Below are 27,741 nucleotides of genomic sequence, written 5' to 3' on the forward strand. Positions count from 1 at the left end.
GGGTAGCAAAGTTTTGTAAAGTGTAAAAATTACAGAGAAGACATGAACTGCAAATTGTAAATTTGTAAAACTATAAATTTAAAATTATTTTGTAGACCATGAAAAGTGTTTTGATCATAAAGTAAAATACTGGATTGCTCATTGTTCTTTTGTCAATTTGTGTCTCGTTTTTGAAATATTGTTTTTTGTTGTTTTCTGACTTTTGTTGTTTGCCTCATGTTTTTGTCGTTTTGTTTCTCGCCGTTATTTTTTGTCTCGCTTCGGCATTTTGTGTCTTTTTTTTGTCTCACTTGTGTCATTTGTGTCATTTTTTTGTCATTTTGTAACTTTTTTGTCTAATTATTTGTCTCTGTTTTGTTTCGTTTCATGTTTATCTCATTTTTTTGTCATTGTTTCTCACTTTTGCTCTTTTGTGTCTCATTTTTGTCAGCTTATGTCTCATTTTTGTAATATTTTGTCCTGTTTTTGTTGTATTTTGTCTTTTTTTGTCTGACTTTTGTCATTTATCTCATGTTTTTGTCGTTTTGCTACTTGTTTTTTTCATTTTGTGTTTCCTTTTTGTCTTGCTTATGTTTTTTATCTTATTTTTGTCATTTTGTGTTTTGCTTTATTCGCTGTTTTGTGTATCGTTTTTGTCGCTTCGTGTCTTGTTTTTGGAGTTGCGGTTATTTATAGGTTATTATGTTGTACTGTACTGGTCCGGCCCACTTGAGATCAAATTGGGCTGAATGCGGACCCTGAACTAAGATGAGTTTGACACCCCTGAGCTACACTGTTGCTGTTACAGGGTTGCTATTTACCTTTAGATTACGGAGTTACTTTTGAGAACAGGTAACAGGCTATATTTTGTAAAACTATGCCGTTTGTTGCAGATTTATCTGTAATAATTACTTGAGGAGCTTGGTAGTCCTCGGCCGCCTCATGGTCGTCGTCCTGCATGTCTTTAGTTACACTGCAGCTATCTATCTAACCAGAGAAGAGGCTGTGAGCTCAGCGCTTCTTCCCAGCTGTGATGCTGTCCCTCGGGGCCACAGACACCAGCCCGGCTTCCCGGTCACGGGTGTTGTCCTGTCGCACGCACGCTAACCAGACTAAGGTCACATTCCTACCCAACGTCTAGTCAGCACATAAACAAACTTGTGATTAAGATTTATGGCCACACCAAAGAGAGTTTGTACAAATGTGGTTCTGAGATTGCGGCGCTAACTGTAAATAGCTATTAAAACAGGATCCTAAAGCTACAGTAACCAAGGCAGCATTAGATTCCTTTTGACCTTGAAATAGACTCTGTCTCAATTCCCCTTGAAGCTAATTTGCAGACTTTTACTCTTCTTCCTCTGTTGCTCTCCTGCTGTGGGTGTTGCATGCATCTGAGTCGTCCCTGGTTAAATACAAATATGTGTTATAAGACTACCGGACTAGCTGATTTTTTTTAAGATTTTTTTTACAGTCAGTAAGTGACATCTAGATGCAAATCAATCTACATAGCAGGACTCTATCTGAGAAAAAATATTCCTGTGAAGGATTAAAGACATCATCTGCAAGGACAGAAACATCACAGAAAGGCATCATGTGTAGAAATATCACCAGTCTGAGTAGAAACGCAATCAAAATAGGTGGAAATGCGATTATGTGGCTGCAAATAGAACAATCGACCACCTGAATGAAAGCGAATGCATTTTCACTGCAGGTGGAAATGTTACCACTGCGCATAGAAATTACTCATAGAAATATGTTCTGCATTGCAAATTACCAGGATAAGAACTAGGGGTTGGGAATAAGTTTGACCTTTGTAGGTTTTACGATGCAGCAAGTCAGTGATTCTGTCCTGAGCTGCCTGAGGATGAAATCTCACTAAAAATGTTGCAGTCAAATGTTTATTAAGGCCTGAGTCTGTTTGCAACTGTGTGAAGCATGTATGTTTGCAGGGTGATCATGGGATGCTTTCTGGTTTATCTTGAGATCTTGAGGAACATTGTTGCTGCCAGCAGCTTTCCCAGCAGGAGCTCAGAGACCAAAAAAAAACCACACAAACCAGACTTTCTGCTCAGCTGGGCCCAGTGGCACCTTCTGTGAGCCTTCACTGCTGCAAACTTTTACTATCTCACTGCATTTTTGGCGAATTGTGAAGGTACAGGCCTGGGATGGTGTGAAAATACACCCAATACATAAGAAAAGTTGAGGGTTGCTGGTTATATGAAAAAGAAAACCCACAATTTTCTTCTAAATTTAAAATTAGGGCATTAGCAAACATGTGTGTGTATTTGGAAGTCACAAGATGATCACACTAAAACTATTCCTGTGAACCAAGTGTCACCAGAGGCTCTAGTTTCGTCGTCCTAGTTAAATGAAAAGCTAAATTTTGTCAGGCCGTCCATCTAATCTGGAAAACAGCAGCAGATGAAGCCAAAAAATTTTAATAGTCCAATTTTTACCACAGCTGTTTCTTACAGTCGGCCATGGAGCTGGATTTCTTCTCATCAAAAATTGATACCTAGCTGTTTATCATTATCTTCCACTCCAGTGAAGCTGCAGAACAGCGCCGGGCATAATTGCTGTTTTGAAAATGAATCAACATGATCAGCTCCAGTGTTCTTATCGAGGTGCTGAATTCTCAAAACAACTCAGAAAAAAACATTAAAATGAAAGCACTCATATCATGTAAATAATAGAAATGTGTTTCATGCAAACACCCTTCAGCATACAAACTAGCACCAGTACATCTAATTGATTTTTCAACCATGCAAAAGGAATATAGTTCTAAGTAAAATAGCTGTGCATGATGCTGTCGGTCCTTGAAGTTTCCATCATTAGCTGCCAGCAGTAGTGGCTTTCCACAGGGCTGCTGAGTGGCTTCAAATAACTTCATCAGGCCCTAAAGGATGTTGTGTGAGCATAGAGAGAGTTAAATCTCCTGTACCTGCACGACACCCATTCTACTGGCTGGTGGTAGCATTTAAGCATCTCTAAAAGCCATGAAACAGCCTGCAGATATGAAACATGCGCCGCAGACAATGTAAGTGAATCAGACTGTGGTGCACGGAGGAACAGATGGTGAATTGAAGCTGAGTGAGATCACAGGAAGACTTAGATTTTGTTACATGTTTCAGGTAACATGGTTATATGAAGTATCAGTGTCTCATATTCCTGTTTAAGATATAAATAAGGATCTGTACTGCAGGACAGCGAGTTATCTCTTAGCAACATTTTCTAGCAGCGTTTAGCAGTGGGCTGATAATTTTCCTGATTATGCTATCAGCCCACTAGATCCTGTTTACCAGGTCAAAGAATGCTTTTGCAATCCTTCTGTTTCTGATAGGAAATGCATTTCAAATGCTCCCACTGCTGTCTGCAGAAGTACCAAAATACACTGCTGCTTGTGTTTCATAACGTAATCAAAAATGGGCCATTTTCACTGCTAACAATGAGGGGATTAGAAGAAAAACATTCCATCAGAGATGCACATTGAAATGTTAGAGAACCTTGTGAAATTGAATAGAATAAGGGAAAAGCATCTTTTTAAGAACAAACTCTATCCGCCTTACGTGGATGCAGAAGGACTCAGAAGTACATTGTTAAATATAATACCTGTGTTTGAAGTAGCCCAAAAAAACGACAGGAGAAGGTTAATATCTAACTTGTCACATTCTTTTCTGAACCACTATTGAACGGAACAAGAACATTTCTTAGAATTTTTAAAATAATCCAACTGAAATGTCACGTTTACATTTTCACTTTCATGTCAAATTCAATTATGTTGAGAAGAGTAGACATGGTCGCTAGCACTGTTGTCAAAAAGCAAACCACCTTGATAATGCTAACCACTGAGGTCATGAAGGAAGCTAATGTAGCATATTAGCTACATTACACCATTTTGTTATAACGTCGCTTTGCTATTCAAGATAGGAACACAAACAAATAAACCAGATGAACAGAGTGTTAATTGATTGTCATTATTAGCAACTGAAAATGCTAACTGACAGCTAATTAGCAGGGAACTAGTAGTCGGCAGGTAACTTAGCTTGGTGAGCTATCGTGGCTGTACCTGCTAGCTAGTGTGTTAGCGTTTAGCTCCAGCTATACTAGTTAGCTATGTGAGTAGAACGCGTCACTGAGTTTGCAAAGAAAATAAGAATGATTTTCATTGTATTACTTTCTGTTTTGACCAAGCTTTCTTTTATCTCAGGTTTTTGATATTAGTTAGATTATATATATTTTTGGGTGGCATCAGGAAATGGCTTCAAGTTCTGCAAGTGACATTGATAACTCCACTACATCAAAGAGAAATACAGTACCACAGCTAATAGTGAGTCTTTATAATGTCAATTTTACAAGATCACACCTGACATGGGCTGCTGCAACAACAGGAATGATTCTAAAAATGTTGGAAAAGACAGCAAGGAGACAAAGACAGTGTACTCATTGATAAGTCGCAGAAACTACAGAAGTCCTGATGTCCCGCTTAAGTGTTTTTGCCTCCTGTCTGATCCAAGCCTTCTAATATTTAGTACTTTCTGGTTCCAGTCCCAGTCCAATACCTTTTTCTGAAATATTACACACTGTGAGTACATTAAAATTATTAAAATCAATCCAATCTATATGATTGGCAACAGAATTGCTCTGCAGTGCATTAAGAAAAAAATTGCATTTCTGCATCCAGGATGTTCTTAATGTTATGTAGGTGGTCCAGTAGAGCACTATGTGAAACGTTGTGATATAAACTGCATCAAACTGTTTTAGAGTTCACAGATTTTTACAGTCATGGTTTGACAGTTTTTCATCGTAAAATGTACAAACATTTTTTACAGTGCACATATTCTAGAAACAAAAAGAAACTAACTTGTACATATGTATAAATAAGAAAAAGTGCTTTCTTGTGCATAATTTTTTTGTTTAGTTGCCTGCTGTCTCCAAAAAAGCACTACTGTTGACTGTACTTCTACAGTCATTTATTTCTGTTGCATAACCCCACATGAACTAACCCTAACCTTTGTTTTCATTTGAATTTGTCCGGCTCTTGTGTTTGTCCACATTGTTCTAATAAATGTACTGTAGGCTCTGTTTTAAATGTGCTGTTTACTGTAAAACAGTCACCTTCTCACACAGATTGTATGTGGGCGATTGAATGACTGTGTGTGTGAGGACCAGCTGGATGGGGATGGTATTGGGTTACAGAAGGCACGGAGTAGTTCTTTTGCTCTCTGATCAATTAGTGAGGGACGAGACAGAAATTGAGGGGGGAGTGATGAAAGAAATGGAGTGGATGAGGAAAGAGGAAATGGCTGAACATTAAGTTGACAGGTGGAGGAGGAACAGTGGGTTGAGGAGAGATTAAAAAAAAAAGCAACAACATAAAAACGGCAGAGGATATTGCAGGGCAGAGGATGTAATGAAACGGCCAGCGATGCAATAACCGCAAGCAGTGCTGTGTCACTGAAGAAAGAGCTGATTCTTAAAGGAGTACGATGATGCTCGGGCCAATAAGCGCTCCAATTGAATCACTACAAGCTATTAAATATGCACCTGTGGTTCTGAGAATGTAAATCAAACACTGGATGCGCAGAAGTGAGGCGCTGTAGATGAGAAATAGTTTTAGACGAGGTGTGATATCGAAAAGCAGAAAATAAGAGCGACAAAAGTGATTTTTTTTTTCCGGATGCCACAGCTTTGAATCGCAACCAGCTTCGACCTCAATCAAGGACAAGGAAATGTGAGATTTTTATTTTTTTCCCTTTTTATCACATTTCCTTGTTTGTGAAAAACAGCAGCAGCAGTGCAGAAAGCTGCTAATCAAATGTTGAGGATGTCTCCAGCTGGGATAACCAGCTCCCGTATTTGTTTACTAACTGTCTCCAATTTGTGTTTACATTTCACACAGCAAATATTGCTTTCGGAGGAGAATTTTAATATCTTCGATTCTTGAAAGTCGTTCTGTGGCCAAGGACAGTTTGGACTTTTAGGAGACCTGCTTCATTCATACTAATGGAAATTCATTTATTGGTAGCGTATAAGCTGATTATAAGAAGTCAGAAAATGTTTTTACCAACACACGAAGCACACCCCGAACACCCAGCTGGTCTCTGTTCATTACGCTGTGTGGTGGAAATGTGTATTATTAGTAACATTGGATTATTTAAAGATGGGCTTAGCGCGCCACTTAATCTTTTGCCATGACATAGCCTTCTTTGTCACAGAGAGAATGGGAGTCTCTGCCGTGTTTTCAAATCCGCAGGCATTAAAATATAATGCTGTTTTTGAGCAAAGGTCCTCAGATGTGGTCGCTGTTACTTTCGTTGTTATTCAGTAATGAGTTTCCCTTCGCTCACTTAGATTTCTCACATTTTTCACATCTTAATTTGGCATAAAAAGGTCTGTAGGATCAGGAGCGGCGGAGACAGGCATTGTAATTATGTCTTATTATATGTTACTCTGAATTTCTTACTGATGTTTTCACTTGAAGTCGTAGAGAGAACAGAAATTTGAAGTCTGCCAACGAGGATACACTTCCATCAACACTGGACCCAAAGGTGTCATTGAACGGGGTGTTTCCTGGCTCGGAATGGGCCTTTGGGGGGTGACTGGGCGCAATGATGATGATCAGTTCATGCACAGTAAAGGCAATGAATCTGCATGCATTTTCCTGTTATTTCTGACCATTTTGTGAGCAGAAAAGTCGAATAAATGAGACGCATCCGAACAAAACAATTTTTTCTTATCAAATCATATCATTTTTACCTCGTTGAGGGACAACTTCTGAATCTTAAAATGCCATCTATGCTGAAAAAGAGTGGAATTGCAAGCATCATTATAGTAGCTATGGTGCATAATCCCAAATTCAGAGTCAAATCAGAATATAACGAATTGTTCCAGACCAATCAGTCCACCAAATGCGATGAAAATCTGCTCATAACTTGGTGAGATCTCCTGCTGACAGACTGACAGGCTACTGTAACTGAGAGGAATGAACATTTTTGCTGCTCAGGCTTTGATTGTCAGCAACAGACCGCAGATACGACTCTATTTACATGTTATATGCTAATACCCTCCTCACCTGTGACGACTTCCAAGTAGTCCCTGCTCTAATTTAAGGTGGCGGGTATGATTTGTCCTGTTCTTTCATGAAATTATGTTTCTTGAAAACCTGAAGACGGCGGTGGGGATCACACATTATAACCTCCCTCTTTATTCCTCTCCCTAATCATGTTTATTAGCATGTGTCGCACAGACATGCTGCCGTTGGATGGGGCGCTATCAGGAGGATTAGATTATTTAGAGATGGACTTAAAGTGCGTCACTTAAACCCCTTAAGGTGATATTTATACTGCCCTGACTTTTGCACTGTGTGGCGTCTCATCTCTGATAGCTGCTCCCTTCTACTATTTATAACCACGTCTTCTTTATCTCCCTCTACCTCTTCCTCTTCCTCCCCTTCCTCTCTGCGTCACCGAATCTGTGCATTGAGTGTGTTAATGACAGAGATGCAGAGGCGGCTTGGATGGAAGCTCAAACAGAAGCTGTCCTCCTCTCTTTTTCTTTCTTTCCTTTCTGTCTCTCTCTCTCACTGTGTCACACACTCAGCCCCAAACAGAATAACTGTTATTTAAAGACCAGAGCTGTAGTTGCTCATTTTGGGAAGAAAAAATCAAAAAAAAAAAAATGTTGCCTCGGAGAGATGGATGGATGGGTGTAGGAAGAGGAAGGGGAAGATGGAGGGAGTGGAGAGGAGAAGGGAGGCACCTAGTGATGGAAAGATGAGAGAGAAAGCAGGAGGTGGAGGAAGGGGATGATGTCATCTTTTAACCCTATGCCGCCCCCCTCTCCTCCCTCCTGTTTCCTCCCCAGATTCCTCCTCCTCTCCTCTCCTCTCCTCTCCTCTCCTCTCCTCTCCTCTCCTCTCCTCCCCGAGTCTCTCTCCAGCAGGACTATATTTAGGTTTGTGCAGCTGTGTATATGACTGTTGTGTTTTGATGCTGTTGGCGCTGCTCGGTCTTATACGTTGCTGCTCCTTTTACCAAATCCATCCACCCTTTTCCCTCCAGGTCGCTGCCTTTTCTCTCTCTGTGGCTCTTAATGGATGTGCCCCGGAGATTTTCTGTATTTTTTTTATAATAGTCAACAAGACAAATATGACAATGAATCGACCTTATTAACAAGTTGTGACTGTGCAGCCGGATGGAGTTTATTCGTCTGCGTCACTCAGCTCCATTGTTGTGTAAAAATATTGTTAAAACCACTTCATTACAATGAACCCGGCCATCAACATATGCAGTCCTGCTGCCGTAAATACTCATTTAGAAATTCTCTGCCTGCAGACAGTGACATTTGGGCTGTTTTAGTAAACAATGTGCACAGTTATGAGCAGCAAATATTCATTTTTCATTGGTCCCCTGAAGGGAAAGTACAGCACACAAAGATGCTGCTCTGGTTTCTAAGAAGAAATAACATATTTAAAGGGCGAAGCAGCCAATCAGGAGTTGTCTAATATCTTTTTCTGGTTTCTAATGTGACATGTTGAATTAATTGCTTTAGGCTGCTAGTCTGAAATTGAACTCAGATAAAAGGCTTTTACATATAATCTGGCAATTTAATATGTATTTATTTAATAGCAAATTATATTATATGTATCCACAAAATGTACAATGAACCAGGGTTTCAGTAAAATAACATTTTAGAGAGAGTATGTGACCGTCCGCCTCTTTAACTGCCATTTTCTGCATTCATGTCATTGTTACAACTTCATATTCTTTTTTTTGTAATAGATTTTTTCTTTATTTTGCACCTTAAGTGTCCACGAAGAGTGAATCGTTCCGATTCTTCTACTTTCTGCCAAAAATATTTAAATTAATCTCAGTTAAAAGGCAGGATCAAGTGCCATTGATGATGTCTAAAACCCCATCGGACATTTATTGCATGTCGAGGCGCATTTAACCCTCCTGATGTCTTCATTTACGGCACCAAAAAATATTGTTCCCTTGTCTGAAAAAAATCCAAAAATTCAGCAAAAAAAATTCCCCAAATTTATAAAAATTTGTAAAATCTTCAGGAAGAAAATTCCTCAAAAATTTCCCTTAAAAGTTTTATTTAAAAAAAAAAAAAAAATCCCCAAATTTGGCAAAATATTAAAAAAAAGTAAATGTTTTCAAAAAGTGAATAAAAATCTTCCCAAAAAATCCTAAAAATATGTAAAGTGATTCCATATATATCAGTAAAAGTTCTGATATTTTCTTTAAGAAAATTTGGAAAAACATCTACCAAAATCCAGCAAAATTGGCTGGATTTTGGTAGATTTTTTTTCTGAATGTTCTTAAAGAAACATTTTTTTTAACATTTCTTTTTTCCCACCAATAAATGTTCAAAAACTTCCCAAAAATGTTGAATATGTGGAAGTTTTCACTGTGAAAATACATTTTCAAACTTTAAAACGGGTCAGTTTGACCCGCAGAATGACACGAGGGTTAAGACATATTCTTGCACAGTTTTTAATACCCCTAAAAGAATCCTAACCTATGCAACACAATGTGAACAACAAATTGAAACAACTGAAGGCGTTACTGTTTTATAACGATGCTTAAAGTCTGCCTTCTGAAGCTGAATGTGTCAGCTAACAGTTGCATATTTACGTTTTATTAGTGCATTTGCACTTATATTTGTGCTCCTGGAGAGTTTAAGTCCAACCTTCTCTCTCCTCGTAGCTCTGTTTTGGTCTCCACCGGCCCCTGAAGGAAATATTTCGCTCTCTAGTTTGTTAAATGTTGTGCTACATTCACCAGCTCATCTCTGACTTTGTCTGTTGTTTGCTTTTCAGCCGGTTGTGTGCATGTAAGAGCTTGAAATCGAAACAATAAGGCATTAAATAACATTACAGAGCGGCAGAGAAATCCATAGTGTGTTCTAATTTTCTGTAGATTTGTCTGTAAAATTGAGCCCCTTGTACATTACACATCATCTTTAGATTGCGTATCTGCATTAAAATATTTATTGGTGCAGCTTTCAAAAGGAACAACTGATACTCTGATGATGACTAAAGAGGTTCAAATGACAAAACTAATCAATTATTCTTTATCTGAGGAACAGAAAAGGGAAGAATAATATTGTGAAACCACTTTGTATTAGCACTGATAGTTTATAATAAATTAAATGGTGATTTACTTTATTTGAACAGTTTTCTTAAAATAAAGAGTTTACAGTTGCGTAGTGAGTTTGCACCACGTTGTTCATGGGAGTTTTAATTTGAAGGGACATTCGGAGGTTTATTAAAATTAAATCGAGAAATCAAATTTAACTGCATGCTTTTATTGTTGCATTTTGGGAGTTTATGGTTATTCTTGTACGGACTGATTTGAATAGTCAGAAAAGCTCAGTCACGAATGACTCATTTGGTGTAATTAAGATCATAGTTAATATTCCGATCACTTCAGTGACGCGATTATTAAAAGCAGCTTTGAATAAATGAGTGTGGAGTGACCAGAACCAGGAGGAAAAACTGAAACTCATTTCAGTTTTTCTTACTTTAGTATTTTCCGTTCTATTTTAGCAGAAATGTTCACTCAGATTCAGGGACAACAGATCAATCTGGTCCTCAAATGTAACTCTGACTTCATGAAACAAGTTTTAGGCCATAACACAACAATTTGTTCGCTAATTGCGACAAAAATGCTTTTAATTCTGCTAACTGGCCTCACTCCAGGATGAGACAGAGAGATGTAAAGAACAGATGAGCCAAATAAGAAGCCTTTGGTTCCGTCGCTTCGGCCTTAAGCAACACTGGATTCTTATTAGATGCTACACAGCTGTTAAATCAAACCGACACACAGGAAGGTGCAACATTTATTCATCACGCCGCTCGATAAAAGACGTCTGTGTAGATTATAGCCGTGTTTCTTTACTCTAAGCGCCGTCTTTCTGCCCTCCGTTTCTCCTCGAGGTGCATGAAAGATCCTCCATGATGGCAGATTAGGACATCAGGAAGCATAATAAAAACACTTTTTTGGCCAGTATTTTAACCATAACTCAGGAAAACTTTTGTCAAACGCTGCTGTGCTTACACTAGTCTTGGATGCACACCAATTAAACCCACTGCAGTCTTCAGAACACTCTAAAAGTCATAATTAATGGTTAAAAATTGACCTGCAATCATTATTTTGATGGATTAGGTTGTTGGAATTGTATCAACTTAATATTATGTGTAATTTAAATTCAAATTTCTGCCCTAGTTGATGTAAAACTCAATTTAAGTTGAGGTAACTTATTGAAATTGGCTTGACACACAGTTAAGACTGGAAATTTAAAATACATTTGATTGAAGAGGAAAAGCTAATTCCCTGAACTCAATTATTTCATAAGTCCAACAGCTTGATGTGAACCTTATTTTTTAGAGTGGGATATATGAGTCTGGACTAACACTGATGCAAACTGCAACTTCACTGGTTGGTGGAGGTGAATATCTACAAGATGGTGATTCATGATATTCCAAATTTAACCAGTGTCGACCGGTGCACGGCATGTTAATGAGGAAACGTCAGCAGCTGCAGCAGCGTATCAACTCGCTTTCTTTACGTCAGAATAAGTCCTGGCTCCGTCTGCGGCTGTCACCTCCGCTCGTTTCCTCTTCTTTTAGCTCTTTCATTTTCTTTTCCGTCGCTCTCTCCCACACTTTGCTCTCACATGACCCACCGAGTCTCTTTATTCCCTTCTTTTTCTCACCTCCCATCGCTGCCCGTCTACACAACACACAGATTTCTTTCCTTTTCCCCTCGCTGTGTTCTCTCTCTTCTGCTTTTTTTCCCCTCAGTCCCAGCACGGCACATCTTCATACAATTACTCTCCATTAAAAATGGATTAGATTTCACCTTCACAGTCGGTCTACAGGGGGAGAGCAGGAGGGAGGGAGGGAGAGATGGATGGGGAGTGGTAGATTAGGGAGGAAGATGTGAACAGATAGGGAATGGTTGTCTTGTAGATTTTAAATTTGCTCTCAGAAGAAGAAGTGTTTCACCCTTTTGGACTTTTCACACTTTGTCACAAATGGAAGATTGTGCAAAGCAGCCGTCACACGTTCGTCCAGTCACAGAGAAATGGCTTCAATTCAAGAACAAAGTGGCCACTTGGTGCAGCTGAATGCACAAACTCTGGGGTGTCATCACATTATACAAAATAGACACACCGAAAAACACAAAATGCAAAGGTTATTTACACTATAAAAACTAATTATGTTAATGTATGACATTATGTGGACAATATTTACAGTTGTTGCCTGGTTTTTACGGTTAATTTGTAAATTAATACCTTCTTTCTGTGATTTGCTTGATAATATCTGTAGTTTAATAAAACAGAAAATATGTAAAGTAGTAGTTAAAAGTATTTACCCTTGAACAATCCTTAATATACATATTTTTCTTTCAAGGGGCTCCCAATATCTGTAAAATAATTATGTATTTTGCTGATTTTAATACAGTAAAAAAGCTTTTATAAAAGTGCAATATTTTCTTGTCATTTTACTATATACTATATTATCTTTAATTTAGCAAAACAAGGAAATATCTATAAAATAACAGTTCAGAATGATTTATTCTTATATTATTCCTTTATATATATTATTTGTCTTTTGATTGGCAGCAAGTATCTGTAAAATAATGGTATTTTGGCAGATTTAAATACACTAAGACCATGTAGTTTTAGTCACATATTGTAAAATAACAAATAATTATTTGCAAAAATACAGATTTTTGTTGTAGATGTCATTTGGAATTTCATTAAGTTTCGTTCAGCATGTAAATTAGTACTTTTTTTTTTTAGATTTTACTGCCATAATGGTACTATTACTGTTATTTGTAATTTAACAAAAGAAAAAGAAAAAAAATGCCACTTTTCAGTTTTTTTATCATTAGTTTTTCTTTCAAATGATGCCAAATATTTGTTAGAAAATATTTTTTCAACTCATCTAAATGCAGTAAAATGCAGTTAAGTGATTTTACAGTGACATGTTGTAAAAGAACACATTATTATTTGTAAAAATATAGATTTTGGATTGATTTGTGGACAGTATTTACAGTTTTGGTGAGTTTTGTTTGTTTTCTTACACTCTCCTTGCAAATGTATGCTTTTTTAAAGTAACTTTACTAGCTATTTTCTGTAATTTATCCTTTTTTTACAGTGCAGTGACTGTATGTTGAGCCTTTAGAAACACCTTAATCTTCAGCTAGATTTAACCCCTAAGCAGTTATTCAGACAATCTGGCTCCTGATCTGGTATTTAAATCACTGCGACGCCCTCATCATAAAACGCTGCCTTCCGTGGTCTCTGAAGAGCCAGAGAGTTTCCTGACACCTTGTACTAAAGGCCAGGTCTTGTCTGTTCTTGTTCCAAAGGAAGCAGATGGTCGTGTTGTGCCCACGAGAGGTGAGGTGGTCTGGGACTGGAAGAGCTCCAGTCAGCCCCCCACAAGCCCCTCTGGTGCTCCTCACCTGGGGGTTAAGAAGGGTTAAATCTAATCCTCTCCCGCTGTGTTCATGTGTGTGTACGTGAGCCTGGGATCATTTTCTGTACAGTCTAGACTGTTCCCAGCCACTGGTGAGCTGCATTATTTTCCTCTGACACAGGGAGGGCATTTGTTCTAGACTTGTAGCGCACCGATTAACCTGTAAATTAGATACAGAGTTAATGCACATAATGATTCTCGTGTTCAGAAGCTTTATTTGACGTAGGACTTTAAGGGTTCGAAAGGCATATCATTTCGAAAAATGCAAAAAAATACTCCAGATCAAGAAAATGTTTTAACAGTCAGAATTAGGGCCTGACTGATATGGATTTTTTGAGGCCGATATTTGGCAGAAAAAAATACCGATAACCAATTAATCGGCCATTTAATTTAAAGAATATAAAATGAGCACTAAATATTAAAATATTTGGCTGCAAGACTACAATATGCATCAATCTCATATAATATTGACACCTCATTTGTGGAGTTAAACAATGTGAATAAATGCAGACAAAAAAAAGAATATAAAATGAATAAAATACCTTCTTTTTTTGGTCCCTTAGTGTTTATAACAACTAAGATATGAATTACAAGCAGAACATTTTACTGTTTTATGATTCTTTGTCCTTTAGTATTTGTTTAACTTTACAACAGAGAGGAATTTTCAAGTACAGAAAAATGCAACAAAGGATTATACCTCTGGGAAATTATTTAACCAATCTGTAAATGAGTTATGAAATACATCTTGTCTTGTACTTCTTGTTGCTGCAGATTAGAGGTAGGTTATAGTACAGGTGAAGTGTCTGGCAAAACATCATTTCTGCAGCCTTCTGATGCCCTTTAACGTTAAATCACATTTTCTCTACTCCATTATTTTCTTTGCCATGAAATCAGGACTCATATGAACCAACATAAACACCAGAGACGCCTTTCTCAGATGTTAAAACATGTCATCTTTGACAGAGTTGCATTTTAAGTATATAATGGTCACAAATAGTCCGACACTAATGTTCCTCCGTAACAACACAGTGAGTTGCTGTTCCAGCCTGGGTCACGTTCTAGTATCTTCTGACAAAGTAAAACTATGAGTGACATCATGACGGTTGCTGAAGACAGACAGTGATGTTCATCATTTTAACTTTTCGGGCCTCCTTAACCCTCGGAGGGTTAATGGACACGTGATCTGAAACACAAAAATTCTGCTGGAAATATCACTTTTCAACATAAATCCCTCAAATACCTTTGCAGAGATGATTTATTTTTGTGTTTTTGTTTGATTTTAATACCATTTATCTCAATATGAATGTGTTTGTTCTTGTTTCGTCAGACCTCACATACATCTCACTTACGCGGGCATCTAAAATGTGAATATTTCACTGCTGTAGTATTTAGCTACTGAGTCATCAATCATGCGCTGACTCAGAAAAAGATCCCATTCGGTTTCTGTCAAAGCCTATAACTTTCTATTTTGGTGTGTGATTCATTTTTTTTTGCTTTTGCATGATGCTTTACAGGCTGAGCTGCGAAGTTTCACACCCCTCAGACCCGTGGAATCCATTTAAAAGTCTTTGTGCGTGTTCAGTAATCCGGCAGCTTTCTCCGTGAAAGTGGAGCTTTTGGAGGTTTCCATGTGTCGACCTGCAGCAGGTTGTTGCGTCGTGACAAACAGGTGTGAGGAGTGAATCTGACAGGTAATAGGACTGAGATGCAACACGGGTCTCTGGAGGAAGACGTGCAGACAGATGTGTGAGCGCTGTGCGTGGGCGTGCACAATTGTGTTTGTGGAGTAATAGTCCGCTCTCTTTCCCTCATTACCTCTGAGAGAACATCCAGCCTGTACAATATGTAGACGACTGCTCGCTTCTCCGGGCTCCCACTTTGTCAAATGATTCACTTCCAAACACACACAAAAGCGCCTTTCAGCAGCGGATGTTGCTTGAACTTCATCACCCGTTTTGATCCTTTAACCTGAGTGTCTAACGGCTTTCTTTCTTCCTCCTTCCTCCCTCTCAATCGTCCAGACGCCCCGGTGGCAGAGTTACACGACCTGTTCTGTAAGAAGCTGCAGCAGTGCTGTGTGCTGTTTGATTTCCTGGACTGTGTGGCCGACCTGAAGGGGAAGGAGATCAAACGTGCGGCGCTCAATGAGCTGGTGGAGAGCGTGGCCACGAGCAGAGGAGTCCTCATAGAGCCTCTGTACCCCGAGGCTATAAAGATGGTAGGTGGGGTCGAATCAAGGAGGCTCTGATCAGGATTTCTGAGAGCAACATAAGGTCCATTTAAAGCCCTCTACAGTGTCACAAATCAACGATTACCAGTAGTTTATCACCAGATTTTTCTGAACAACTTGCTGTTATTTTACAGATTTTCCCGCTTTTGTTAAATTGCAGATAATAACTAATAAAATCACAGAATAAAGTATTAATGTAGGCGCTAAGTGTTAAAAAAAAAAACAGGCCAAAACTGTGAATGAAAAATCTGTATTTTTACAAATGGTAATTTACAATGTTGGACAGTAAACTTACACAATTATTGACTGTATATAAATCACCAATGAAATGTTATTTTACACATATTTGATCTTTTTTTAACTTGTTGTGTTAAGGGTTTAACATTGTATTTTCTTAATGGGATAACTGTTAAAATTATGGAAAAAAAATCCTATGAAGAAGGCCGGAACTGTACAGATTGTTTACATCAAAAATGTGTATTCTTTCAAATGGTAATTTGTTCTTAAAATTATGCTGTTTTAAGGTACTTAGATTAGCTAAAAATATCATTATTTTACTCATTTTCACTGTTACGTTTGAAATGTTTTTTTTTTTTTAAAGTTTTTTAGTGTTACAGTACAAACAGTTCATAGTTTTTTAGGCATTTTCTCAGACACTCTTACTGCCAAATTTTTTACTATTTTTTTCATAATTTTTTAAAATACATTTATTTAACTATTATTCAAAACATTGGTTATTAAGTATTTAAATATATTTACTGACAAGCAGCATGTTTAACATATTCCACTCTAACTGACACTCAAAGTAAACTGGAGCAGCTTGGTTATTAGGAATAACTTAGAGCTGAACAAATATAGCTTTCCTGTAGAGTAAAATAAGCAAAACTTACACATGCAGCAAAAACGCAGGGCTTTTGTCAATTTTAATCCAACTTCTTAGTATAAAAACTGGCAGAAATAACAGGCTAACGGTCAAATTATTGTTTTAAGTTGGTCAACTATCAGTTTCCTCTGCATTTATTAGATAACATACATGTGGGGAAAAAGTGCACAGTTGAGTGAGTTACTAAACAGTCCTGCTCTCTCTGAGCTAGTGCTAGCTAGCTTTGAAAATCATCATATACCTTTATACGACTAAGACTTCCTGATAAGGTGTTTTGGTTGCTCTCCTCTGCAAAGGATTTGTTGGAAAACTGCCTCTTTATAGTCTTTTTCAGGTAACTGGTTGAACCACCAACCCATTCAAGCCCCTGTGGAGACATTATTTAGCGAGTTTTGAGTCATCTGATCGGCCGTAATAGATACCATCAATCAAAATATGTAGAACTAATATTGGTGGCCAACAGATTGTAGCATTTTTAGATGAAATTAAAGACTAGTGCCAACTTTTAAGGAGATAACTCATAGATGATTAAACTGAAGTACAGACAAACATGCCTCTAATTCTTGCTTTTTCTTGTAAAAATCCTTTAAATCAAATTATCTAAGAAGAAAACTAACTAAAACCATAAACTGTGATGTTGGATCGCTAGTGATAGAAGGCTAGACGAGGAAATACCAACATTCCAAAAGCCCCCCAAAAAAACAGCATTAAGGAAATGACAGTGACAAACAATAACCGTAGTGGATGAGCAAATGGATCAATAGCGAGATGGATGGAGGGAGAAGAAACTAGAAAGCCAGAAATACATTTCCACACGTGAATCAATCCTTATCGAATGCGACGCCTGGAAGTCCAGCACATAGCAAAGCAAAGAGACGAGGAAAGAAAAGGCTAAAGATGGATGAAGCAGGAAAGAGAGATGGTGTGATATGCAGTGGAGGAGCTCTGATGGAGTCCAGAGAGGAGAGGGATGGATGGATGGATGAGGAGAGGGATGGATGGATGGATGGATGAGGAGAGGGATGGATGGATGGATGAGGAGAGGGATGGATGGATGGATGGATGAGGAGAGGGATGGATGATGAGGAGAGGGATGGATGGATGGATGAGGAGAGGAATGGATGGATGGATGAGGAGAGGAATGGATGGATGAGGAGAGGAATGGATGGATGAGGAGAGGAGAGGAGGGCGGCTACAAAGGCTGCACAGATGGTGAGAAAGAAAGGGATGGAAAGGAGACATAGAGTGGAGTGTGGTGGAGAGTGTGGACACCAGAGATCCCGAAGGATATAAAGAGGAGGAGAGGAAGAGGGAGGATAAGACAGGAAAGGAAAAACCAGCAGTAGATATGATTTACGGTATAGAGTCGCCAGAGGATGTGAAAGTGCTGATAGGACAGAGTATGGAGAGGGAAAGGCTTGATGTGTGGCTTTAAAAAAGCCTCAATTCTGTAATACATGTAGCTAATAAGTGCAAATGTTAGAGCCGAGTGCAGCAGCACATAATGAATATAATGTAGGAGGAAGAGGGAGGCCTATTTTAGAAAAAAATTATCTTGGAAAAAAAGTAGAAGCATTTTTTCCCTAATGTGGAACATGAATTAAATGCTAATGTCAGCTTCCTGACCTTTTCACAATAATTATGTGAACACAAAGACGTTTAATAGGTTAGAAGAGTAAATAGTGACTGACAATAGTCACAGAAAGCATGCAACTAAAAGCAAATAGTAACTGGAAATGACAGAAAGCAGTGACTGCAAATGATAAAATAATGATAGAAAACAGCAACTGGTAAAAGAGTGAAAAGCAACCAGAAACCAAAGTGAACAAAGTGTAACTGACAATGACAAAAAACAGCAATAGAAAACAAAAACAAACAGAAACTGAAAATGACAGACAAATGAAATAAAATGACTGAAAATGACAAAATGGTGACAGACAAACAGCGACTGGAAAAAGGGACTGAAAATGAAAGAAAATAACAGCAGAAAAATAAAAGTTAACAATGGCTGAAAGCAAATAGTAACTGAAAATGACAGAAAACCAAAAGTTAACAGTGACTTAAAATGACAAAGTGGTGCTAGAAAACCATGGCTGAAATATAGTGAAAAACAACTGAAAACAAAAGCAAGCAGCAGCTCAAAATTACAGAAAACATCGACTGAAAAATAAACGTAAACAGTGACTGAAAATGACAAAATAATGACAGGAAACAGAGACTCAAAATGGTCACAGAAAACTGCAACTGAGAGCAAATAATAACTGAAAATGACAGAACAGTGACTGAAATAAAGAGAAAAGCACCTGAAAAGTAAGTAAGCAGCAGCTGTAAAGGATAGAAAACACTGACTAAAACAGTACACAGCAACTAAAAACGCAAGAAACAGAAAACGATGTGAAAATGACAGAAAACATCGACAGAAAAATTTAAATAGTGGCTAAAAATGACAAAATAATGATGGAAAACTGACTGAAAATGACAGAAAACATTGACAGAAACCAAAGTGAACAGAAAAATGAAAAAATTGTTATTTACAGACAGAAGCAAACAGTAACTGAATCTTGGATACAAAAGAGATATTCTAATAATATAAAATATTAAAAGCTACAAAGTAAGAAGGAGAATGGGCAATATCTGTAGATCCTTCAGAAAGAAGATTGAGGTAAAAGTGAGGAAAAGATTAAGCGCCTTTAAACCTGACAGGATTTTAATGTTCTGAGAATCATGTTTCTGATGTATTACAGAAAAATAGAAAGTGGCAGTGAATAATTTGAAGCTTTTTTAAATCCAGATTTACACAGGGCCTTAAAATGAGCAAACAAAGTGGCTGATGGAGATGCATTCACTGAATAAATCATGACGTAGCTCGCAGTCGCTGCATGACTTATCAGTTGTTCTCATAATGTGGTCTGCAAACAGCAGCAAACGTGGCTGAAGTTGCTTGGAAACTGAAAACACTGACTGAAGAAAAAGCTTTTTCATCACATGCAGTGGCTTCATCTTTTGACTGGGCAGCTGTCGCAATACTGCCGCCCGCCTAACACAACTGTCTCGACTAATTTGTTTGCTTTATTAATGCCAAACTCTTAACAGCTTGAAATGTGGCGTCATTTTATTCACCCTGCATCTGTCCTGCGTAGTGACACAAATCTCCTCAAATACACGACGAGGAAGATGATTAGTGAAACTATTGCGAGTGCTGTGATGTCCAGAGTGTAAAAATGGGTCAAAGAATGCTTTTGTAAATGCTCTAAAACTGTCATGACTAAGACTCTTTTGCTCAGTTATTTTGAAAATACGATTACACTGGAAAAATGCCCCTCTCAAAAAAAGAAAAAAATACTTATTTCAATTAACTTAAGTGAAAAAAATCTGCCAATGGAACAAATGAAAAATGGCTTGGTAAGATTTCTTGAAATAAGATATGATATTTAGAATATTGAGATCTCAAAATTAGCTGGGAAAACTTATTTAAGCTCTATTTTACCAGGATTGTCAAGCTTGGGTGTCTTAAAATAAGCCAGATATGCTTAAAAAAAAAAAAAAAAAAAAAATCCTAATTTGAAATGTATTAACCCTCCTGTTGTCCTCATTTACGGGCACCAAAAAATGTTGTTTCCTTTTGTGAAAAAAATCCAAAAAATCTGCAAAAAAAATTCCCCAAATTTCTGAAAATTTGCAAAACCTTCAGGAAGAAAATTTCAATAATTCCTTAAAAGTTTCCCTTAAAAGTCTTAATAAAAAAAATAAAAAAATCCACAAATTTGGCAAGAAAATTCTTGGAAATATTTTCAAAAAATGAGTAAAAATCTTCCAAAAAAATCCTAAAACTATCTAAAATGATTCCATATATATCAGTAAAACTTCTAATATTTTTTGTGAATGTTCTTAAGAAACATTTTTAACATTTCTTTCCCAAAATTTCCCAAAAATGTTGTAAATGTGGACATCAGAAGTTTCACTGTGAAAATATCTATTTTTTTTTTTTCACATTTTCAAACTTTAAAACGGGTCAATTTTGACCCACAGGACGACATGAGGGTTAAATTTATTTAGATTTTTCTTGTAAAATTCAACTCAAAACAAGATAATTTCAAGATTGTTTGACTTAGCAAGATATTTAAGATGCATTGTCTTAAAACAAGCCCCTCCATTTTGCTGAAATGTCACTTGTTAAGTGAATTTATCTTAAATCAAGTGGGATGAGACATTCTGACTGAAAATAAGACAAATAGACTTGGTAAGATTTTGAGTTTTTGCAGTGTACGTCCTTCTGCCCTGAAATAATGTCCAGGATGTTCACTATTATCAAGGATGCATTGTTTGTCATTTACGCCTCGCTAATCTCTTTTTCTCCACGTCTCCACCCACATCTCCCCCTCTCCTCTTCCTGTATACATTCTCCCCTTCCTCCATATCCATTTTCCACTTCCTTTTTTCCCCTCCTCCTCCACCTGCTGCTCTCCTTATGACTTTGCAGATCTCGGTAAATATCTTCCGCACTCTGCCGCCCAGCGAGAATCCAGAGTTTGACCCAGAGGAAGATGAGCCGACACTGGAAGCCTCCTGGCCTCATCTGCAGGTACCAAAAAATATATTATGGATATGCAGATTCATGTGGCGTGTTATATTTGTCACCATATTCTGTGGATTTGCAGTATTTCATGTCAGTTTACCAGTAAGAGTGGGCGAAGTCATAATGAACACAGCTCCCACCAGAAATGACTTTAATTGAAGTTTTTTTTTACCAGAGTCTTGGGTCCTTTAGGTCACTTAAAGATGCTATTTAAAGCAAAATTTTATGAGCCGTCCAGTTTTTAGGGACTGTTCTTTTTAGGAGTGTTTAGTGTTTGCTCAGGTGCATTGCAACTCAAGCCGTGAACTTTTCTTAAAGTAGTTTTGTCGCACAAACAGAAGCACAGACTGACTGAAAATGACAGAAAACAGTGACAGAAAACAAAAGCAGTGACTGAAAGCGACAGAAAACATTGTCTGAAAAACTAAACAGTGACCGAAAATGACAAAACAGTGATAGAAAACAGCAACTGAAAGGAGCGAAAAGTGACTGAACACAAAAGAAAACAGCGACTGGAAGAAAAGCAAAAGGGACTGAAAATGACAGAAAACCATTTCTAAAAAAAGTTAACAGTGACTGAAAACAACAGAAAATAGTGACTGAAAATTAAAGTAAACAGAGACTGAAAAGCATTGGCCTAACCTAATCAAGTGGTAACGTAAACAGATGAAAACAGCAGCTGAAAATGACAAAAAACAGCGACTAAAACTAAAATAAACAGCAACTGACAAGCGTTTAAACCAGGGGTGTCAAACTCATTTTAGTTCAGGGGCCACATTCAGCCCAATTTGATCTCAAGTGGACCAGAAAAATCAGAGCATAATAACCAACAAACTCCAAGTATTTCCTTTGCTTTAGTGCAAAAAAGCATGTTCTAAAAATGTTCACATTTAAGGAATTATCTTTTTACAAAACATCTTGAATAAACTGAAATTTTTTAAGAAAAATAAGTTCAGTTTCAGCAATATTATGCAAAAACAAAAACGAGACAAAAAAATTACAAAAGCAAGAAACAAAGTGGCAAAAAATAAACAAACAACACAAGTGAGACAAAAAACACAAAACGACAAATAAAGTGAAACACAAAATGCCAAAAATAAGACAAAAAGCAACCAAAACAAGGAGCAAAACGACAAAAACATGAGCCGAACGACAAAAGTCAGACAAAATATTACAATAGCGAGACACAAAATGACAATGAGCAATCTAGTATTTTACTTTATGATTAAAACAACTTGTCATGGCCTAGAAATTATTTTGAATTTCTAGTTTAACAAATTCACAATTTGCAGTTAATGTCTTCTCTGTAATTTTTACACTTTACAAAGCCGTCTGTGGGCCGGATTGCACCCTCTGGAGGGCCGGTTTTGGCCCGCGGACCTTATGTTTGACACCCCTGGTTTAAACACATGTATTTGAACTTTTAACCTTATTGTAAACCCATCCAGGTAGTTTTGTAATGTAAAGAAAAATCAGCAAGGACTGAGATAAACAAATAGCAGTAAACAGAGGCTCCTACTACTCCTGTAACTTACGTCTCCTCCAGCCTTCTATTTGGATTGAATTGCTCTTTTAATAACTAAGGTAAAAGAAACAGGTGAACCGTGGGATGTAAAACTCAAGTCATATGACAGTGATGCAGCCCAATAGAAAAGAAAAGGCCAAGAAAAGCACAGGCATTACAAAATTTTACAGCCTTTCTTGTGAAACAAATAGTTTTTTGCAGTCCAACATTTTGGTGTGAGATTGTATTAGAGATTGTAGTTATCAGTTTTGAATCACAAGAAAAACTCCTAAATAGCGTAGATGACATTTGGGTGTGGTGTACAGTCACTTCTGCATCTTCAGGGAGAGATGAGTCAAAGCTGTGTGGAGTGTGAAGTCCAAGAAACCAAATAGTTTTCTCTTTTTCCTCTCGCTTTGTATCTTTTGATATAAAGACTTACTCTGTGTAAACTTGTGAGCAGGTAAAATCATCCCTTGCTGCTATTTGGAGTAGTCATCATGCTGTGTCGCCTGAAGCAGCTTTGGAAAAACAATCTGACATTTTGAAAGAACAGGCTTTCAGGCCAAGAGCTGGACGAGAAGATTGATGCCGCAGTTTATCTGTCTGGTCGGTGAGAAGCTACAGGCTGCAGCATTAAGATTAGCATTAAGGCCTTGGTGCATGAGCAGAAGCCAACTGCTGCTGGCTTTAGCTATAAGTTAGTGACAGATATCATTGCGAGAAAGTAGATAATTCCTACAATGTCACACTAAACCTAACTGACGCTAACTGGTGTCTAATCTTTGTGCCGATGCTAGCTGGTGTACGAGTTCTTTCTGCGTTTCCTGGAGAGCCCAGACTTCCAGCCCTCCATGGCCAAACGCTACGTCGACCAGAAGTTCGTCTTGCAGGTAATCCTCTCTCCTCTTCCTCCTGGAAATATCAAATCCAAAGCCCTGGGAGGCTTCTTCTGAAACCCTAATAAATGGAAAGGTATAAATAAATGAAGCTGTTCTTTGAAGGATTGTGCAACCTATTTGTTCTCCTCAAGAGTGCACATATAAAAAAGTGACTTAAAGACGTCCCAGTTGTTGTTGTAAATTCTGTATGTGTAATAAGCTGCTTATGTTTTTTTATAACCATGACAAATTCCCACAAAACAAGAGAAAAATGAGCAAGCAGACATATTATTAATGTTGAAAACATGTTAGTTTAGCATGAGGTGTGAGAGTGAGGAAGTCAGAGGATGGATTCAGTGCTCACAGGTGCTGCGTTATGTAACGTATTTGTGTGTCTGTAATTATCTTACATGTGTGTAGCTTCTGGAGCTGTTCGACAGCGAGGACCCCAGGGAGAGGGAGTACCTAAAGACCATCCTGCACCGCGTCTATGGAAAACTACTGGGCCTCCGAGCCTACATCCGCAAACAGATCAACAACATCTTCCTCAGGTGCAGACTGCAGACCACTAACGATGCACGGGATTTAAAGGGAGCTATGGATAGAAATAAATCAATCATTAGCCAAGGAACAAAGAGCATCGACAGCGAGAGGAGCAGCCTCATGAGCACTAACATGCATCTTTACTAAGATAAGATAAATTAACATTAAATAAAATAATATACAGAGGTAATGAGGTAATATCACACATGATAATGAAATAATGAAATAAAAAACCTGAAAAATGAAATGAAATACAACCAAATGTTGATATGGAAACACTAGTGTACAGGATGATTATTTTAGGCTCCGAAATGACCAGTGGTACCTTGTCAGGATACGTGTTCTGTGTTGTTATGAGTGCTTTTTTTTTTGACTCATAGTTTAAGAACCTTTCAAAAGAATCTGCTGCTCTTAACCCTCCTGTTGTCTTGATTTACCGGCACCAAAAAATATTGTTTCCTTGTCTGAAAAAAATCCAAAAATTCAGCAAAAAAATTCCCCAAATTTCTGAAAATTTGCAAAACCTTCAGGAAGAAAATTCCAATAATTCCTTATGTTTCCCTTAAAAGTTTTGTTTTTTTAAAAATCCCCCAAATTTGGCAAGAAAATTCTTGTAAATAAATATAAAAAAATGAGGAAAAATCTTCCCAAAAAAAAATCCTAAAAATATCTAAAATGATTACATATGTATCAGTAAAACTTCTAATATTTTCTTTAAGAACATTCACAAAAAAATAGACCAAAATCCAGTGAAATTTGCTGGATTTTGGTTGATTTTTTTGTGAATGTTCTTAAAGAAACATTTTGAACATTTCTTTTTTTCCACCAAAAAATGTTCAAAGATTTCCCAAAAATGTTAAAAATGTGGACATCAGAAGTTTCACTGTGAAAATATATTTTTTTTTTAACCGGGTCAATTTTGACCCGCAGGACGACACAAGGGTTAAGTGTGTCATTGATCTAATTCTAATCAGCCTACTCATTACGGGGCTTTAAGGAAAACGCTTTTGGTTTCTGCAGCAGCTCTTTCATTTGTATTCTACTTCCTTATACGTGAAGTCCCTGAGACTCTTTGGCTGGAAGTTAGTAAGAACGAAAGACATCTTAAACCTAGTTGTATTCTGTCACATATGGACGCACATGACTGAGGTTCTAACCTCACATATCTCCATCCTGAATCTGTCCTTAGAGCTCCGTAAACCACTGAGCAGTGACACAGATCTGCTCATATGACTGGTTCAACAGCTCTGACTAACAAGGATGCTGGGATGTTTTCCAAGTGTGACTGAGTTTGTGGCTTTGGTCGTGTTTGCAGAAATAATTCCAGAGCCGTGATGCTGCAACAAACTCTGTTTCTGTCTCAGTTAAGCGGTTTCATTATCTCTGACAGCCAAAAGACGCAGTATAAGCATCTCCTTAACTGATGATGATGTTCCAGAGGTAATGTTAGGAGGTGTGTTTCAGACATGGTGCATCACGATATCGATCAGTTCTTTGGAAAAATCATGAATAGCAATGACTTTCATGCGTGTACGAGTCATTTTACAAGAAGATAACAGAATATTTTGCACTGTTTTTACAACTTGATCTAAATATACCCTTTTGTGTGTGTGTTTCTGATCTTTAGGTTCATATATGAAACTGAGCACTTCAATGGAGTTGCAGAGCTGCTGGAAATCCTTGGCAGGTTTGTTTGGATCCCACTTTGCCGCTGTGGTGCCGGTACATCAAGGGCCGAGCAATGCATTAGGATTATAACTGACAACACACACACATACACCTACACACATACTACACTTGGCCAGCTGTTTCTTGTCATGAGGCAGCTGGCTGCAGCGAATTACGCCACTACGAAAAATGGTTACAAAGCACAACCGCTGCTGCAACACATAAAACAATGCGCATTTTCATTTATCTTCTTATCAGGTAAACACAAGCAGCGGTGCACAGTCTGACGCTGTGAGAAATGGAAAGAAAGGAGGCAGGGAAATGAGTAATGAGGGTGAGAGGTGGCAGGAAGGAGAGCCAGAAACAAGAAGCAGGTTAAAGACATGAATTAAATATGACTCAGAAGTTTCTTGCTTTGTCTCTGAGAAATAAAAGGGGGAAGACGGAAATGAAAAGAGAACAACAAAGGGCATGTTTCGCCATGTCTACAAAATAGAAAAAGCATGAGTGAACATTAGCTGAGTTTGACAATCCAGAATTAATATTACTGATACCAACAACATAATTTTGACTAGCTGTAGTTGCACTGTGACTATCAGTTTATATGGTCACAATCAAAACAACAATCAGAGATCTCTCTAAATCAGTTAGGTCTAGAGAAAAGATATGTTCCTTGAAAATACGTCTTAAAATAGCTGTCAGAAATCTGTGGAAATGCCACCAATCTTCATTCTTGCTCTGAAGATTCTCCTTCAACACAGTGCATGTTGGTATATATTGTTTGGTTAGTGGCCACTGACTGTACACCACCTTTCATGGTGCATTGTGGGACATTTTGAGTGCACTATATAGTGTGTAGTGACTGTTTTCAGACTGCCACTGAGAATGGAATAAACCGAAAAAGGCAGAAAATTAAAAATCAGGAAACAAACACATTAATATTAGACTCAATACATATTAATTTCTCTCAGGGACATTTTGTTTTCGTTCATTGTCTGACGTTATACTTAGAGGGGAGTTTAAATATGGATATATTCAAAGAGATATTACGATGTTAAAGTTGTTTCAAACCTGAAACTCTTCTTCTCACCTGCAACCACCATTTCACCTGTTAATGATAAATGATGAAAATGGACAGTGACTTTAAAGAGGAAGGTGAGGGAGAGGATGAATCCAAGGTGAGAAAAGAGGCAGGCATGAGAATGGAGGGTTGAGGGGAGAGAATGACTGAACAGTGAGTCAGAAGTGGAGGAAGGAGAGGGAGAGCGTGAGAGGAGAGAGAGGTTTGTATTCATGTTGGTGGTAACAGGGGTATTTATAGCTCCTCCCACACAGCGAGAGAGAGAGAGAGGGCCGAGAGAGGATGCACTGTACTTGAAATAAGAGAGAGAGAGAGAGAGGAAGGAGGCAGAGGTATTGAGAAAAAAGGGTGAGAGGGAGGCTGAAAGACAGATTAGAGGAGCAGCAGGAGGGAGCTGTTATTGAGGGAACGTTCTATTAAACAGACAAAGATGCAATTAGAAATGAAGGCAGACGGACAGGTAGACTGATGCGCAGGCAAACGGATAAATCGTCTACGTAAACTGACAAAAAAGCCCACGGCGCTGTGCAATAACTGTCACACTTTCCAAGTTTAGTTCCCACTCTTCTGCTGCTCGTACTTTATGGAGCGGAGCAGCAGACCACGCATTTGTCCAGTCACTTGGAAATGGACAAGAATAGACTCCACCTCGCAGACCAGCGCACACGTGTGTCAGAGGAGGCTTTTTAAAGAAACACATGAAGTTTTCATGGAAATGAATATTGATTTTGCAGCTTCCTGTTGCGGTAAAAGGTCAAATTCATCACAGAGAATTTCAGTGTTGCTCAAAATATGTTAACTGGTAAAAATAGACTCACAGAGCTGTAGCTATGAGATTGCAAAATGATGGTACGACTTTCTTCTTGGAGCCTTAGGAGTTATAGGACGTTATAATGTG

At 37.9% G+C, this 27,741-nt stretch overlaps 1 protein-coding gene across 1 annotated transcript in view; it reads left to right on the forward strand.

The window, feature by feature from the left end:
• ppp2r5b (protein phosphatase 2, regulatory subunit B', beta) overlaps positions 1–27,741 on the forward strand; it is a 52,586-nt gene that overhangs the window by 7,919 nt on the left and 16,926 nt on the right. The window contains exons 2-6 of the mRNA XM_023298759.3: positions 15,499–15,695; positions 21,071–21,172; positions 23,471–23,563; positions 23,972–24,102; positions 25,722–25,781. Of these exons, the coding sequence (XP_023154527.1) occupies positions 15,499–15,695; positions 21,071–21,172; positions 23,471–23,563; positions 23,972–24,102; positions 25,722–25,781 (583 nt within the window). The remainder of the gene's footprint in view (positions 1–15,498; positions 15,696–21,070; positions 21,173–23,470; positions 23,564–23,971; positions 24,103–25,721; positions 25,782–27,741) is intronic.

The sequence above is a fragment of the Amphiprion ocellaris genome, chromosome 23 (assembly GCF_022539595.1).
Source record: "Amphiprion ocellaris isolate individual 3 ecotype Okinawa chromosome 23, ASM2253959v1, whole genome shotgun sequence".
NCBI classification, from domain to species: Eukaryota; Metazoa; Chordata; class Actinopteri; family Pomacentridae; genus Amphiprion; species Amphiprion ocellaris.